The 15,276-nt window shown below is 47.5% G+C and overlaps 1 protein-coding gene across 2 annotated transcripts in view; it reads right to left on the reverse strand.

Moving 5' to 3' along the window:
• The window catches only part of LOC115468460 (lanosterol 14-alpha demethylase), a 110,773-nt gene extending 108,678 nt beyond the window's left edge, over nucleotides 1–2,095 (reverse strand). For both annotated transcript variants that reach the window (XR_003941874.1, XM_030200204.1), the window contains exon 1: nucleotides 1,877–2,095. Coding sequence is in view for 1 of the 2 variants with exons in the window: in XM_030200204.1 (XP_030056064.1) it covers nucleotides 1,877–2,041 (165 nt within the window). In the remaining variant the exon portion in view is untranslated. The remainder of the gene's footprint in view (nucleotides 1–1,876) is intronic.
• Between the last annotated feature and the right edge of the window lie 13,181 nt (nucleotides 2,096–15,276).

Genomic DNA, 15,276 nt, shown 5'->3' on the forward strand with positions numbered 1-15,276 from the left:
CCGGCAATTCAGAGACTCAGTCTGCTGCCCCTCACTACCTCTCTACCCTCATCTCCCCTTACGTTCCCGCCCGTAACCTCCGTTCACAGGATAAATCCCTCCTCTCAGTACCCTTCTCCACCACCGCCAACTCCAGGCTCCGCTCATTCTGCCTCGCCTCACCCTATGCTTGGAACAACCTTCCTGAACCCTTACGCCAAGCCCCCTCCCTGCCCGTCTTCAAGTCTTTGCTTAAAGCCCACCTCTTCAATGCTGCGTTCGGCACCTAACCCTTACCGTTCAGTGAATCCAGACTGCCCCAATTTGACTGCCCCTATAGGACCGACCGTTCACTTGTCTATTAGATTGTAAGCTCTTTGAGCAGGGACTGTCTCTCTTTGTTAAATTGTACAGCGCTGCGTAACCCTAGTAGCGCTCTAGAAATGTTAAGTAGTAGTAGTAGTAGAGACTCAGAGTCAGCCTTCTGCCAACGTCGGGGCTTCTCCTCAGGGGCGTCCAGGACTCTAACGTAACTTCCTCTTTTCTGCAGAGCTGGGAGGGAGTGAGACATGCCTGAAGAGAAAGCCCCGATGCTGGCAGAAGGCTGACTCTGAATTGCCGGTGCCGAGGCAGAACTCTTCAGTGCAGTAAAAATGACGATGGAGACGGCGGGCAGCAGAAGAAACACAAGATGGTCAGGGTTGGGCTGGGGAGGCTTAGCCTCCCCAAGCTTTCATACACGCAAGGAAGCTGCTGTGTAAGCTGTTATACTATTTTTTTTGTGCTCCATCTTCCCTGCCTTGTTTCTCCCCTTCTCCTACTTGCAATAATGAAGAACCAGCAGGTCCACACCTCACGTTAAAATTTCCACAGTAAAGGTAAGGACTGCTTTTGTGCATGGGGTCGAAAACGGTAGTGCATTGCATCGCATTCACATTATAATAAAAATTAGCTCATTTGTATTCCGTTTTCGTTAGCTGCTACCGTGACAGGAAAATAGCTTGGAGAACCCTTTTGCGCATGTCCCAGTTTACTACTTGCGCACTAAACTGCCTAGAACCAGTTTAAAAACCATGTTGCTGGCTCTTAAGTTTAGTGCATCTGACCCATAGCTGCTTGCAGAATTTCCATGCATTTCATTTTCAATCAATTTCCTTTAAGCAGTAATCGCTGTTTCAAAATTGGTAATTTCAACCGCTAATATAGACACACTCGGTATTTTAACAGCAACTTTTGAGCATCAGGCCCGAAGATCTAGCTCTCTTTTCTCCTCTGCCAGCAGTTTACCCAAGCATCCTATGGATACCCGTGTGGCTTTTAAAGTAAAAGAAAAGAATACCAGATCCCCTGGACCCTACACTTTCCATTTTAAAAGCCGACAGAGAATCCAGAGGACACTTGGGTCAAGTGCTAGCAGACAAGAAAAGGTAGCTACATGCTCTGGATCTGGTGCAGCTCTGGTGGCTTCATGGGCGCTGAGAAAACAACAAAAGAGGGAGCTGAATCCTTCGGATCCTGTCATTTCCAGTGGGAATATAAGCCGCATCCTCCGGATCCACCAACACATGGATCCGATTTAAAGTATACGCTGGATCCAAAGGCTCCAGCTTTTACCTACTTCCGTTCTCTTTAACTAAAATATAGCTCAAAGTTCCAAATCATTTGAGACAACAAGAGCCTCAAAGCGGGTACACAGACACCTGAACCCCTGCTACGTTATTCAGCATTTCTTTATTTCTTACATTTGTACCCCACATTTTCCCACCTCTTCGTAGGTTCAATGTGGCTTACATTCCCCTTCCTTCTCCCCTTTCGCGCTGTATACCTGCTTCAACTCCTCCCGTGTGGGGGAAAAGGTACAAGAGACAGGGGCGGCGGCTGCTCCCCGGCTACTTACCGCCTCCGCAGGCTGCAGGTGCTGCAAGGCGCGCTTAGACACATATGCGACAGCAAGTAAAAAGACACAGGGCAGCAGCACACGTGTCGCCAGGCCATCCCCGAGCACCTGCTCCACCACGGCGCCCGACCCCAGCACGCTCAGCATCGCTGGCAACAACACCATAACCAACCAAGGCAAGAATAAACACTCCACAACACCCCAACAGCACGTTCACTCTCCCACCGCCGCCGGTGGTACCACAAGAGGAGGAGGAGGAGCCAAGCATCACCACAGACGCCCATCACGCCATTATCACTCCGAGCTCAGCACCACTCGCTGCTAAGCGCAGAGAGTAACGTACAAAAAAAAGCCCGGTTTGAAGCAGAATTTCCACACTTCTAATTTATTTCTTTAAACATGTATATAAAATACTTTTAACACGTTTCATTTCTTCGCTTTAGGTTGGCGATTCTAGCGCTGGGGAGGGGAAAGGGGCGTTTCAGCTGTAATGGTAACACCCGCACACACAGGTTTGCTACTCCGCTCGCTGAACTTACTGCGTTGCGATTCGACCAGCCGCCTGGACTGATATCTGCCTATTTAACGTCACAGCTCGCCGGCTTCCTGAGCTGCTGTGCATATGAGGAGGGGGTGGGGTTGGTATTGGTGTTCATTCCTATTTGGGGTAGAGGGGAAAACAAAAGCTATTGTGTGAGGCCGGCTTTGAATGAATTCCCCCTTACTCCCCTGTAATTGGGGTTAGGTTCTTTCTTTCTTTCTTTGTAGTTACTTGCAGATTTTGTATTATGCACACCAATTAAATGAATTAAGACGTTAGCACATGTTCTTCTACAATGTATTAGGGAAAAACAAGTCTTTACGTAGTCGGGTTTTTAATTTTAAAGAAAACGGACACATATCTGCTGTTCTCCAGTTATCAGGGACAGCTTATATTCTAACCCACATTGAATGGTTTATCAATTATTATGTTGTACAATTAATTTTTCAATTAAAAAAAAACAAAAACAAATTGGAGTCCAAAAACTAACCAGGTGTTTATTAGCAGTCCTTCTGCTCTATCAATTTTTCCTGCAATATATTTACAATTAAATATCTTTGAAATCTTTGTATTTGTTGATCATTTTTTTTCTTATCCATATTATCTTCCATTCTTTATATAGAGACCTTGGGGTCCTGCACCGGGCTCTAGTAGTTCTGTTAATTATAGTGACATTTGACATATAAATACCCCAGAGATCCAAGATGGCCACCCTTGCAAAAAATCACACAGATTAGTAACTACGCCAAGAAAGAACAACAAATAAAAGGGGTGTGCATTAGTTTGAAATGACATTTCCCATGTTGTTTCATTTTAAGCCATATATTCAGCTCTTTAAAGGATTCCTGCTATAAAGGCATTTTATTTACTAAGGGGCCCAGGGTGGGTGCAAGGGGTTCTGGCATCCTCCTGCAAACCTATACATTGGCACCCTCATAAATTATAGGTTACACCATAGGAGCCAACTTTTCAAAATGATTGGGGGTGCTGAAATGTTTTTTTTTACAGGTGGTGCATTTCCCCCCCCCCCGGTACCGTAACATCCTATCTGCTGCAGTCTTCACCTGGGCAGTGGCAGCGTCACTCAAAGGCTGCCTACAACCTGCACCAGGACTTCTTCCCTGAACAGTCCTGCCCCTCTGTCCCCCTGCACTGTGCAAATATAAGGAGATGCAAATTTCAAAAACTGACATATTTCAATTACTATACTAAGGGTTAACAAATACAAATAAAACAACAAAATGGAAAATATGATAATATCATTTTATTAGACTAAATACATTTTTCAATTAGCTTTCAGAGGCCAAAACCTCTTTCCTCAGGTCAGGACAGTATACTGCTGTTACAGTATTCTTTTCTGACAAGGGAAAGGAGGGTTAGTAAAAAATGTATTAAAATTAGTCCAATAAAGATATTACCTTATTTCCATTTTCTGTATTTATTAACACAGCTACCACACTACTTTATACTAAACTAAAAATACAATTCATTTTTCCTACCTTTGTTGTCTGGTCGTTTACTGTTTCTAATTGTGTTGGTCTCGCCTCTTGTTTCTTCTTTCCTCGATCTTAACTCTCCCCCATTTCCATCCAGCATCTGCCCCCTCTCTCCCCTTTCCATCCAGCATCTGCCCCCTCTCTTCCCCCTTTCCATCCAACGTCTATTTTCTCCATCCATGTGTAGTTTTTCTCCTCTTTTCCCTTTCCCTCATCTCAGTCAGTATGCATCTCCTTCCTCTTTCTTCCCTCCCCTCCATCCATATGCATCTCCTTCCTCTCATCCATCCATGTCTAGCTTTTTTCCTCTCCCCCTCTATCCATGTCCAGCATTTCTCCTCTCTCTCCTCCCCTCCATCCATGTTCATCTCACTTCCTCTCTCTTCCCTCCCCTCCATCCATGTTCATCTCACTTCCTCTCTCTTCCCTCCCCTCCATCCATGTCCAGCATTTCTCCTTTCCTCTCCATGTGCATCTACTTCCTCTGTCTTTTCTCCATTCCATGTCCAGTCCAGCATTTTTCCTTTCTCCCCTGCCCTCCATCCATGTGCATCTCCTTCCTGTCTTCCCTCTCCTCCATACATGTCCAGCATTTCTCCTGCCCTCCCCTCCATCCATGTACAGCAATTCTCCTCTCTCCCCTACTTCCCCTCCATGACCCGCAACTCTCCTCTCCCTGCCCTCTCCTCCATCCATATCCAACAATTCTCTCTCCCCTGCCCTCCCCTCCATGTCCAGCAATTTCTTCTCTCCCCCCTCCCCTCCATGTCCAGCAATTTCTTCTCTCTCCCCTGCCCTCCCCTCCATCGATCCATGTCCAGCAAGTCTCCTCTCTCCCCTGCCCTCTCCTCCACTCATATCCAGCAATTCTCCTCTCTCCCCTGCCCTCTCCTCATTCATATCCAGTAATTCTCCTCTCTCCCCTACCCTCCCCTCTCATCCATGTCCAGCGAATTCTCCTCTGCCCTTCCCTCCATCCATCCTTCTATGTGCAGAAAGTCTCATCTCTCCCCTGCCTTCTCCATCCATATCCAGCAATTCTCCTCTCTCCCCTGCATTCCCCTCCGTTTCCAGCGATTTCTCCTCTCTCCCCTCTCATCCATTTCCAGTGATTTTTCCTCTCTCCCCTGCCCTCCCCTCCCTCCCTCCCTCCCTCCATCCATCCATGTCCAACAAGTCTCATCTCTCCCCTGCCCTCTCTTCCATGTCCAGCGATTTCTCCTCTCTCCCCTGCCCTGCCCTCCCCTCCACTCCACTTCCCTTCATGTCCAGTAACTCACCCCAAACGTCACCACCTGCCCATTTTCAGCCCCCCCTCCGAGTTCCAGTCCCAACCCCAGCCTGATCTCTTCTCCCACAACAGCCCTCCATCCTCACCTTCCTGCCGCCCAGAATTTAAAACTCATTTTACCTCGGGTCTCGGCAGCAGTGAAAGGCGAGCAGGCTCACCTTCAGCCTTCCCTTCTCTCTCAGCTCTGGTCCTGCACTCATTTCCTGTTTCCGCACTGCGATTCATACAGGCAGCTCTGCGTCCCTTTGCTTTGTTTATCCGGCCCTCTCTGATGCACTTCCTGTTTACATAGGGCCAGATGGACGCGGCAAGGGGGAGCGGAGCTGCCTGTGGGAATCGCAGTGCTGCTGGTGACGGGCCAAAAAAAAGAATGCTGCAGGGACCGAGGCAGCGACGGCCGGACCCGCGGGAGAAAAGGTAGAGAGGGTGTTGGATTGGGGCAGGATGGATTGGAGGAAGAAAGAAGTGCTGGATTTGTGGGGGGGAAGACGGGGGCTGGAGGGAAGGTAGAGAGCTGCTGGATGTGGGAGGAAGAGCAGGAGGGGATCTGAATGGAAGGGAGAGAGTTGCTGGACTTCAGAGAAAGAGGGGGCTGGAGGGAAGGAAGACAGCTGCTGGACTAGGAGAAAGGGGAGGAGGAGACTGGATGGAAGGGAGAGAGCTGCTGGAGGAAGAGGAGGAGGGGATCTGGATGGGAGAGAGCTGCTGGATGTGGGAGCAAGAGGGTTCTGGAGGGAAGGGAGAGAGCAGCTGGATGTGGGAGAAAGAGGGGGAGGAGAACTGGAGGGAAGGGAGAGAACTGCTGGTACAGCACAAGGAGGGGGAAGGGAAACAGAGATACCAGACCAAGGAGATGAAGGAAAAGGGAACAAATATTAAACCTACAGTGTGAGGGAGGAAGGGAGGGCGGGGTGGGGTGGGATGGGTGGGTAGGCAGCGAATCAAGCAACCAAACCAGATGCTGGAAAGGGGAGGGAGTGAGAGGGAGAGAATTTGGATGGGGTAGGATCAGAGAGAGTAGAGATATATTGGCACTGGGGACGAAGAGAGGGGAGAAGCTGGACAGAGAAATATTGGGACACAGAGAAAGTGAGATACAAAAACATGGAGGAAGATAGAGGTACAGAGATGGAAGAAGATGGATAGTGGACATGGAGAGAGAGTAGAAATATCAAATGGACATGAGACCTTGGTGAGTGAGTTAAGAAAAGATAGAAGGATGTAGAAACCAGAGCCTAGGACCAACATGATTTGAAAAATAAAATGAGCAGACAACAAAAGGTCGAAAAAAATAATTTTATTTTTCTATTTTGTGACTAGAATATGTCAGATTTGAAATGTACATCCTGCTAGATATGGCTGGGGTCCAAGGCAGAAATTTGGGAGGGAACACAAAAGCTTACTAACAGGCTGCACCTTCTTCGGCTTCCAGCTGGCCTGGGGTTCTCTCTGGCTAGGGGGCCAAACGCAGTTGCCCTAATTGTACCTCCCCTAACACTGTCTCTTGCATGTGCTATTATATTTTGCAGAGTATAGGAGAAAATGCATCTCTTTGTATTTTTCTGTGTTGTGCTACATGCAAGGTCTGGCCTCTTGGCACTTTTATTTAATTTGTTTATGGTTTGTGGCCACTTATTCTGTATTTGGCATTTGTGTTCTGTGTGTGTGACCAAAGTATTCTGTTAGCATCAATTTTCTATGTAGTATTCTATAGTACTTTGGCTTGTTCAGTTTTCTTTTTTTTTTTTAAACAATATATTTATTGATTTTCATCCAACAGAATACAACAAACATGTCATTCACATGGTACAATAAGCCATCGTCTTCTGTTAATTATAGAAAGTTTAGAATCAAACTCCTTGCCCCCCCCCACCTCCCATTCCACCCTACCCCCCCCCCCCTCTCCCCTGAGGTAACTCAACACGTACATCTCAAACTCTTGAGGATCGGACTTACTAATAGGTTACATCACCAACCCTCTCCACTCCATATATGTGTTCCATGTTTTAAGGAAACGAACCAATGTTCCTCTTCTAGAAGCTGTCATTTTGTCCATTATACAGCAAAATCTAATTTTGCCAGCACCTGCTCCACCGTAGGAGCCACCACCTGCTTCCATAACCTGGCTATCAAGGTCCGAGCTGCTGTGACTATATATACCAGCAAACCATGTTGTGCTTTACGGATCCCTGCCTCCGGAATGTTAAGCAGACACAAACCCGGAGACAGTGTGACCTGAATCCCCAGTTTCTCTTGTATTTGGGCCATTAGGCTCGTCCAGAACTTGTGGATCACCGGGCACCCCCACCATATATGCCAAAATGTACCTTGTGCCCCACATCCCCGCCAACAAGTCGACGTCCCTGTTTTAAATATACGGGATAGCCTGTGTGGTGTAAGATACCACTGATAGAGCATCTTATAGCCATTTTCCACCAGTGGTGTCGACACCGTGAAGTTTAGTAATGTTTTAAAGATCTTTAGCCATTTTTCCTTCGGATATTGGACTGCTAGTAAAGCTTCCCATTTTTTAATATAAGGAGTCAGGGGGAACGAGTGGTGCAATAGTGCTTTGTAAATTCTAGATATTCCGCCTTTTCCTGCCCCAGAGTCCATGGCCCGTTCTAATTCAGTAATTTGTAAGGACAGGTCATCCTTGGCTTTCCGCTGTATAAAATCTCGGACCTGCATATAGTGAAAGTTATCCCTGTCCACCAATCCATATTCCTCCTTTAAAGTGTCAAATGTGCAGCAGTGTCCCTCCTCCCATAACTGGCCTAGTACTCGCAATGATGCTGCCGACCACTGCCCATATACACGCTCCTCCCGACCCGCTGAAAAATCCAATGCAAAGATTATGGGGGTATTTAAATGATACTTCTGACCCGGGAACCAGGTTGTTCTGCAACTGATCCATTCTTTCAAAGCCACCCCCATTTGGCCCTGTAATCCCTGTATAAGACTCTTCAATGATGGTATAGGGAGCCAAGGAACCGCCCATAATGGGATCCCCTTCAATCCCCACTGTGCCGCATGTGACCACGGTCTGGTGAGTCCTTTCTGACCTATAGCTAACATTTGGAATAATGATGCCCTATAATATAACCAAAAATTCGGTACCCCCATCCCCCCATCCTTTCTAGATTGATACAATACATTTCTAGCAACCCGCGGGGGTCTTTTCCGCCAGATAAAGGCGAAGACCTTTCGGTGTAGCATCTTGAAAAAAGTTTTCGGGATTTGGATTGGAATTGCCATAAACAGGTATAGGAGCTTGGGGAGTATAGACATTTTCACCGCCGCGATTCTGCCCATCCAGGACATCCCCAGCCCACCCCACCTTTCTAATTCCGTGAATAGAGCTTGCGTTTTAGGGACAAAATTTGCCTGAAACAAGTCCATCGTGTTCGGGGTTAAATTCACCCCTAAATAGCGTATAGCCTTTGGTGCCCATTTAAATGGGAATAGCGGCTGCAAGCTCTCCTGTAATCCTGCTGGAAATTGTATAGCTAAGAGTTCTGATTTCTGTATGTTAATTTTTACGCCTGCTACCTCCTCATATCTTTTAAGAATATCCATCACTGCACGCATAGACTCTTCAGGATTTGCTAAAGTTAGAAGGACATCATCTGCATATAGCATTATTTTAGTGTCCTGTCTCCCCATGTTTATGCCCTGAATCTGTGGCTCCTGTCGAACCATCCGGGCCAGCGGTTCCATAGACAAGACGAACAGCAAAGGGGACAGCGCACACCCCTGCCTCGTGCCCTGGAACAACTCGAACGGAGCTGTACTCCTACCATTGATTTTTAATTGAGCCAGTGGGTTACGATAGAGCGCCATGACCCAATGCAGAAACTGTCCGCTGAATCCTACGTATTCTAGCAACTTGAAAAGAAAGGGCCACAACACTCTATCGAATGCTTTTTCTGCATCCAGTGACAGGAAAACCGCTGGCTGCCCTATCTGCTGTATTCTGTCCAATAAATATTGTGCTTTTCTAGTGTTATCAAAAGTCTGCCTAGTTGCGACAAAACCTGCCTGGTCCTCATGTACCAGGCGTGGGAGCACTTTTTGTAGTCGCGTCGCCAGGATAGTAGTGAAAATTTTATAGTCAGTTCCCAACAGGGAGATTGGCCGATAAGATCCACAATTCTGAGGATTCTTATTGGGTTTGAGTAACAACACCACACTCGCCAACCTCCACGAGTGGGGGAGTGTAGTCCCCGTCGTGATAGTATTAAGCACCCGAAGTAGCACCGGTGATAGAATGGCTCGGAAGCACTTATAAAACCGGTTGCCAAAGCCATCTAGCCCTGGTGCCTTCCCTCCCGGCAATCCCTTTATAGCTGTTTCAATTTCCTCCTTCTCAATAGGGGCCGATAACATATTCCGCTCTGTTTCCGTCAAAGTGGGGAAATCTACCCTCTGCAACAATGTGTGTATTGATCCCTCTTCTGGGAGGGTTTCTGGCTGGTATAACTGCTTATATTAATTCACAAATTCTCTTTGAACGTCCTCCACCTGATCCCAAACCCGACCTTCCTCATCTGTTATGCTATTAATATTATTGCGGTTAGCTAATTGTTTTAATTTGTATGCCAATAGCCTACTAGCTTTGTTGTTAAACTCATAATACTCTTGCTGAACCCTTTGCAGCTGTTCCTGAATGCTCCTATTTTCCAATGCTGCCAATTGCACTCGAGCTCTATGTAGATCTTCTTGGATATTTGGTGCAGTCTGTTGCTGCTTCACCTTGGTATCAAGAAGATCTATTGTGTCTCGCAGTGCTATTTCCTGCTGTTTAACCTCTTTATGTAAGTGCGCTTGTAAGGATATCATCTTACCACGCATCACGACTTTTAGGGTTTCCCACAATATCTCAGGTGTGACATCAGGTGTATCGTTTATGCTAAGAAATTCTTTTAATTCCCCTTCAATTATTTTCACCTGTTTAGGTTCATTTAGCAAGCTGTCCGGAAATTGCCAGTTTCTCCTCCCATCCATCACCCGTCTACCCCGCAATGAAAGAACCACTGGAGCATGGTCAGACCATGTACGTGTCTCTATTTCTGTAGATATAACCTGTAGCATTAAACCCGGGCTACCCATCCACATATCAGTTCTGGAATGTGTATTATGAGGGGCTGAGTAGCATGTGTAATCTCTTTCTGCGTCATGTAGAGCCCGCCATATATCCACCAATCCCCATATATTCAAGAAATAGATTAGTCGGCTACGCTCCGCCTGTGCGTAGTGCGTAGCCTCCCCTGTATTATCTACCTTAGGATCCATGGTAATATTGAAATCCCCTCCCAACAGTATCTCTCCCTGAATAATCTTTGCCATTCGAGAGCTGACCTTTTCAAAGAATTCACCCTGTGCTTGGTTAGGAGCATAGATGTTTACTATTGTATACAATTGGCCCTCCATTTTGCCCACCAGCATTACAAAACGACCCCCATTGTCCCTCGTCACATCAGTAGTGTCCCAGGCCAGTCCCCGCTTCAATAATATCCCCACACCTGCTGTCTTTCTCTGCAGCTTATTGGATGCCAGATATTGTAACGGGTAACGTGAATTACCCAATAAATGTTCATGTCTCTCCAATAAGTGTGTTTCTTGTACCAGTATAATATCTGCCCCTATCCTACTGGCCTCTTTAAAAAAACTCTTTCGTTTTTGTGGAGAGTTTAGGCCACGGGCATTGAATGACATCAGTTTTATCGCTGCAGTCATTGATCTAGCCAGAAGAACATCGCTATTAATCCTTTCATACAATAAGTCCCCCTCCCGATAGCCTTAGGATCTTTTCTTTTCTGAGTTACCCCATCACCCCCCCCCTACCACCCCATCCCCTTTGCATCCAGTGGGACATCCTATTCCCACCCATTAGTTGAGAGAGCGGTGATCCTTCGCATGCCCTCCCCGCTTTATGATGAAAAAGTATATATACAGTGGGGGAAATAAGTATTTGATCCCTTGCTGATTTTGTAAGTTTGCCCACTGACAAAGACATGAGCAGCCCATAATTGAAGGGTAGGTTATTGGTAACAGTGAGAGATAGCACATCACAAATTAAATCCGGAAAATCACATTGTGGAAAGTATATGAATTTATTTGCATTCTGCAGAGGGAAATAAGTATTTAATCCCTCTGGCAAACAAGACCTAATACTTGGTGGCAAAACCCTTGTTGGCAAGCACAGCGGTCAGACGTCTTCTGTAGTTGATGATGAGGTTTGCACACATGTCAGGAGGAATTTTGGTCCACTCCTCTTTGCAGATCATCTCTAAATCATTAAGAGTTCTGGGCTGTCGCTTGGCAACTCGCAGCTTCAGCTCCCTCCATAAGTTTTCAATGGGATTAAGGTCTGGTGACTGGCTAGGCCACTCCATGACCCTAATGTGCTTCTTCCTGAGCCACTCCTTTGTTGCCTTGGCTGTATGTTTTGGGTCATTGTCGTGCTGGAAGACCCAGCCACGACCCATTTTTAAGGCCCTGGCGGAGGGAAGGAGGTTGTCACTCAGAATTGTATGGTACATGGCCCCATCCATTCTCCCATTGATGCGGTGAAGTAGTCCTGTGCCCTTAGCAGAGAAACACCCCCAAAACATAACATTTCCACCTCCATGCTTGACAGTGGGGACGGTGTTCTTTGGGTCATAGGCAGCATTTCTCTTCCTCCAAACACGGCGAGTTGAGTTCATGCCAAAGAGCTCAATTTTTGTCTCATCTGACCACAGCACCTTCTCCCAATCACTCTCGGCATCATCCAGGTGTTCACTGGCAAACTTCAGACGGGCCGTCACATGTGCCTTCCGGAGCAGGGGGACCTTGCGGGCACTGCAGGATTGCAATCCGTTATGTCGTAATGTGTTACCAATGGTTTTCGTGGTGACAGTGGTCCCAGCTGCCTTGAGATCATTGACAAGTTCCCCCCTTGTAGTTGTAGGCTGATTTCTAACCTTCCTCATGATCAAGGATACCCCACGAGGTGAGATTTTGCGTGGAGCCCCAGATCTTTGTCGATTGACAGTCATTTTGTACTTCTTCCATTTTCTTACTATGGCACCAACAGTTGTCTCCTTCTCGCCCAGCGTCTTACTGATGGTTTTGTAGCCCATTCCAGCCTTGTGCAGGTGTATGATCTTGTCCCTGACATCCTTAGACAGCTCCTTGCTCTTGGCCATTTTGTAGAGGTTAGAGTCTGACTGATTCACTGAGTCTGTGGACAGGTGTCTTTCATACAGGTGACCATTGCCGACAGCTGTCTGTCATGCAGGTAACGAGTTGATTTGGAGCATCTACCTGGTCTGTAGGGGCCAGATCTCTTACTGGTTGGTGGGGGATCAAATATTTATTTCCCTCTGCAGAATGCAAATAAATTCATATACTTTCCACAATGTGATTTTCCGGATTTAATTTGTGATGTGCTATCTCTCACTGTTACCAATAACCTACCCTTCAATTATGGGCTGCTCATGTCTTTGTCAGTGGGCAAACTTACAAAATCAGCAAGGGATCAAATACTTATTTCCCCCACTGTATATAGCAATATCATTATAACATTATAACACCCCCAGATCAACTTCTGCGAAAGTATAACCCCACATATACCTCCTTCAAAATTGGATTAGCATAGTCCCTGTCACACATTAGTTCTCAAGGTCCGTCTTTAGCGGTAGGACTTTGCTGCTGGCTGGGTTGATGCCTGGTGAGTCGCCCCTTGCCTCTGGTCACCCGTGTCCATCCTTGGCGGGCCGAACACAACCCAGCATCCGCCGTGGTACCCGCTCTTTCCGGCACTGTCTCGACCTCTGGCCAAGTAGCTCTAGCTTCCTCCACGGTCCGGACGCGGTGCCATTTTCCATCCATGCTGTAGGCCAAAGCAAATGGGTATTGCCATTTGTAGGATACATGTTGATCGCGTAGGTATCTTGTGAAGCTCCTTAAAGCCGCCCGTCGTTGCAAAGTCGAAGGCGCCAAGTCCTGGTATATTTCAATCGGGATCGTATCCCATTTAAGATCGTCCTTTTTCCGTGCTTCCCTCATAATGGCCTCTTTGATCTTATAGTCCGAGAGGCAAGCTATGATGTCTCGAGGTATATTTGCGCGAGCGCGTGACAACACTCTATGTGCTCGATCTATCTTTATATCCTCCGGGGCCACCTCGTGCTGTTCGTCCGACAGAAGCATGCTCGCTATCTGCTGCACAATCTTTTCACAGTGCAGATACTCTGCCTGTTCAGGGATACCCCGGATCCGTATGTTAGAGCGTCTACCTCGATTCGCCAAATCTTCCACTCGATCTAAGAGTGTATTGTAGATTTCTTGTTGTTCCTTAAAAGCTGTGTTCATTGTGCTTAAAGCCTCTTGCTGCTCATCTACACGATCGTCCACCTCTGCCACGCGTCGGCCCATCTCTGCTATTTCGCTGCGAAGCTCCGTGGCTAATTTTGTGATGTCTTCGCGCCCGCCTTTCACTTCTTCTCGAATCTCCATAAGGAGGGCATGGAAATCGCTCACCGAGAGATCCACATCTCCCGCAATTCCACTCTTCTCAGCCTCCCGGGTAGCGCCTGCGGCTTGCGCCGCTCTCGGCCCAGCCGCCATCTTGCCTCCCTCCGACTGCGGCTGGTAGGAGAAAGCTTTTAAAGTTTTACGCGGCCCCGATGACTCTTTACCGGCCATGAGTACACTCGCTAAGACTTCCGACGCTTGTTTTGAAGGTGATATGGGGGGAATAAATCACCGCTGTTGCTTAAAAACGTGATCTTTCTCGCTGGGCATGCAGAGCTCTTTGCTCACGCCGCCATCTTACAGCGTGACGTCACCGCTCCCCCCGGCTTGTTCAGTTTTCTTGATAGATGTATTGATATTTTAGGGTCCCATTGTAATATTTAGAGCATATTTGGGAGAAGCATATGTGTGTTGGCGGACCATGGCTTAGTGGAGGATGAAGAGTGCACCCTCTTATATTTCACCTAGCTCTCAATGTGGCCTGCAGCCCAGGGGCATATCTGAGGTTCAGCGGTAGGGGGGCAGGGGCTAGAGTGAGGGGGCACATTATAGCCCCCCTCGGCCGCCGCCGTCAACCCGCCATCGCCGTCAACTACTGCCGCCGAGGTCCGCTTCCTCCTGCCTGCCTGTGCCTTTTACTTCAGCTGGCGGGGGATCCAACCCCCGCCAGCCCAGCCGAGGTCTTGTTTAAGTTTTCTTCCTTGTGCTGTGCTGTTAAAAGCTGCATCCCTTCCCTTCCAGTTTCGGACGGCTGTTAAAAGCTGCATCCCTTCCCTTCCAGTTTCGGATGGAGTCTGACATCGCAGCACGTTGACGTCGTACAACGTGCTGCGACGCCAGACTCTGTCCGAAACTGGAAGGGAAGGGATGCAGCTTTTAACAGCACGAGGAAGAAAACTTAAACAAGACCTCGGCTGGGCTGGCGGGGGTTGGATCCCCCGCCAGCTGAAGTAAAAGGCACCGGCAGGCAGGAGGAAGCAGACCTCGGCGGGGGTAGGTGACAGCGGGGGAGGGTTGACAGCGGTAGGGGGGTCCAGGGCGAAATCTGCAGGGGCCCAGGCCCCTGTGGCCCCACACAGATACGCCCCTGCTGCAGCCACTGAGGCCAGCACTGCTACTCCCATTTAAGTTATTGGGAGTGGCGTAGGTGTGCGGTAGGAGTAGGGGCGTGGGCAGGGCATATCAGGTAGCAGGTGTTTCTCTAGTGCCCAGCCATCCAACCTGTTGGCCCACCCAAATATTGCCTTCTGGCTACACCACTGCACACAATTAAATCATTGATGTCTAACTGGGCACATATATCATTCTCAATAGCAATCACAGCAAGGCTTACAAGCCTTTCTTGAGAAATACTTGATCACAAATAATTTTTTATTATTTTTAACAGTGAAAATGATTGCTCACCACTTGCCACGCTGACAGGAATTATAGACAATATTCTTAGAATGATACTCAAATTTGGGAATGGGAGGTTGTTTGATAGAACAAATTTTAAAGCTTCAAAAGGATTATGAAAATGGCATAATTCAGTCATAAACAGATTTTTAAA

Source organism: Microcaecilia unicolor, chromosome 1 (genome assembly GCF_901765095.1).
Source record: "Microcaecilia unicolor chromosome 1, aMicUni1.1, whole genome shotgun sequence".
Taxonomy (NCBI): Eukaryota; Metazoa; Chordata; class Amphibia; order Gymnophiona; family Siphonopidae; genus Microcaecilia; species Microcaecilia unicolor.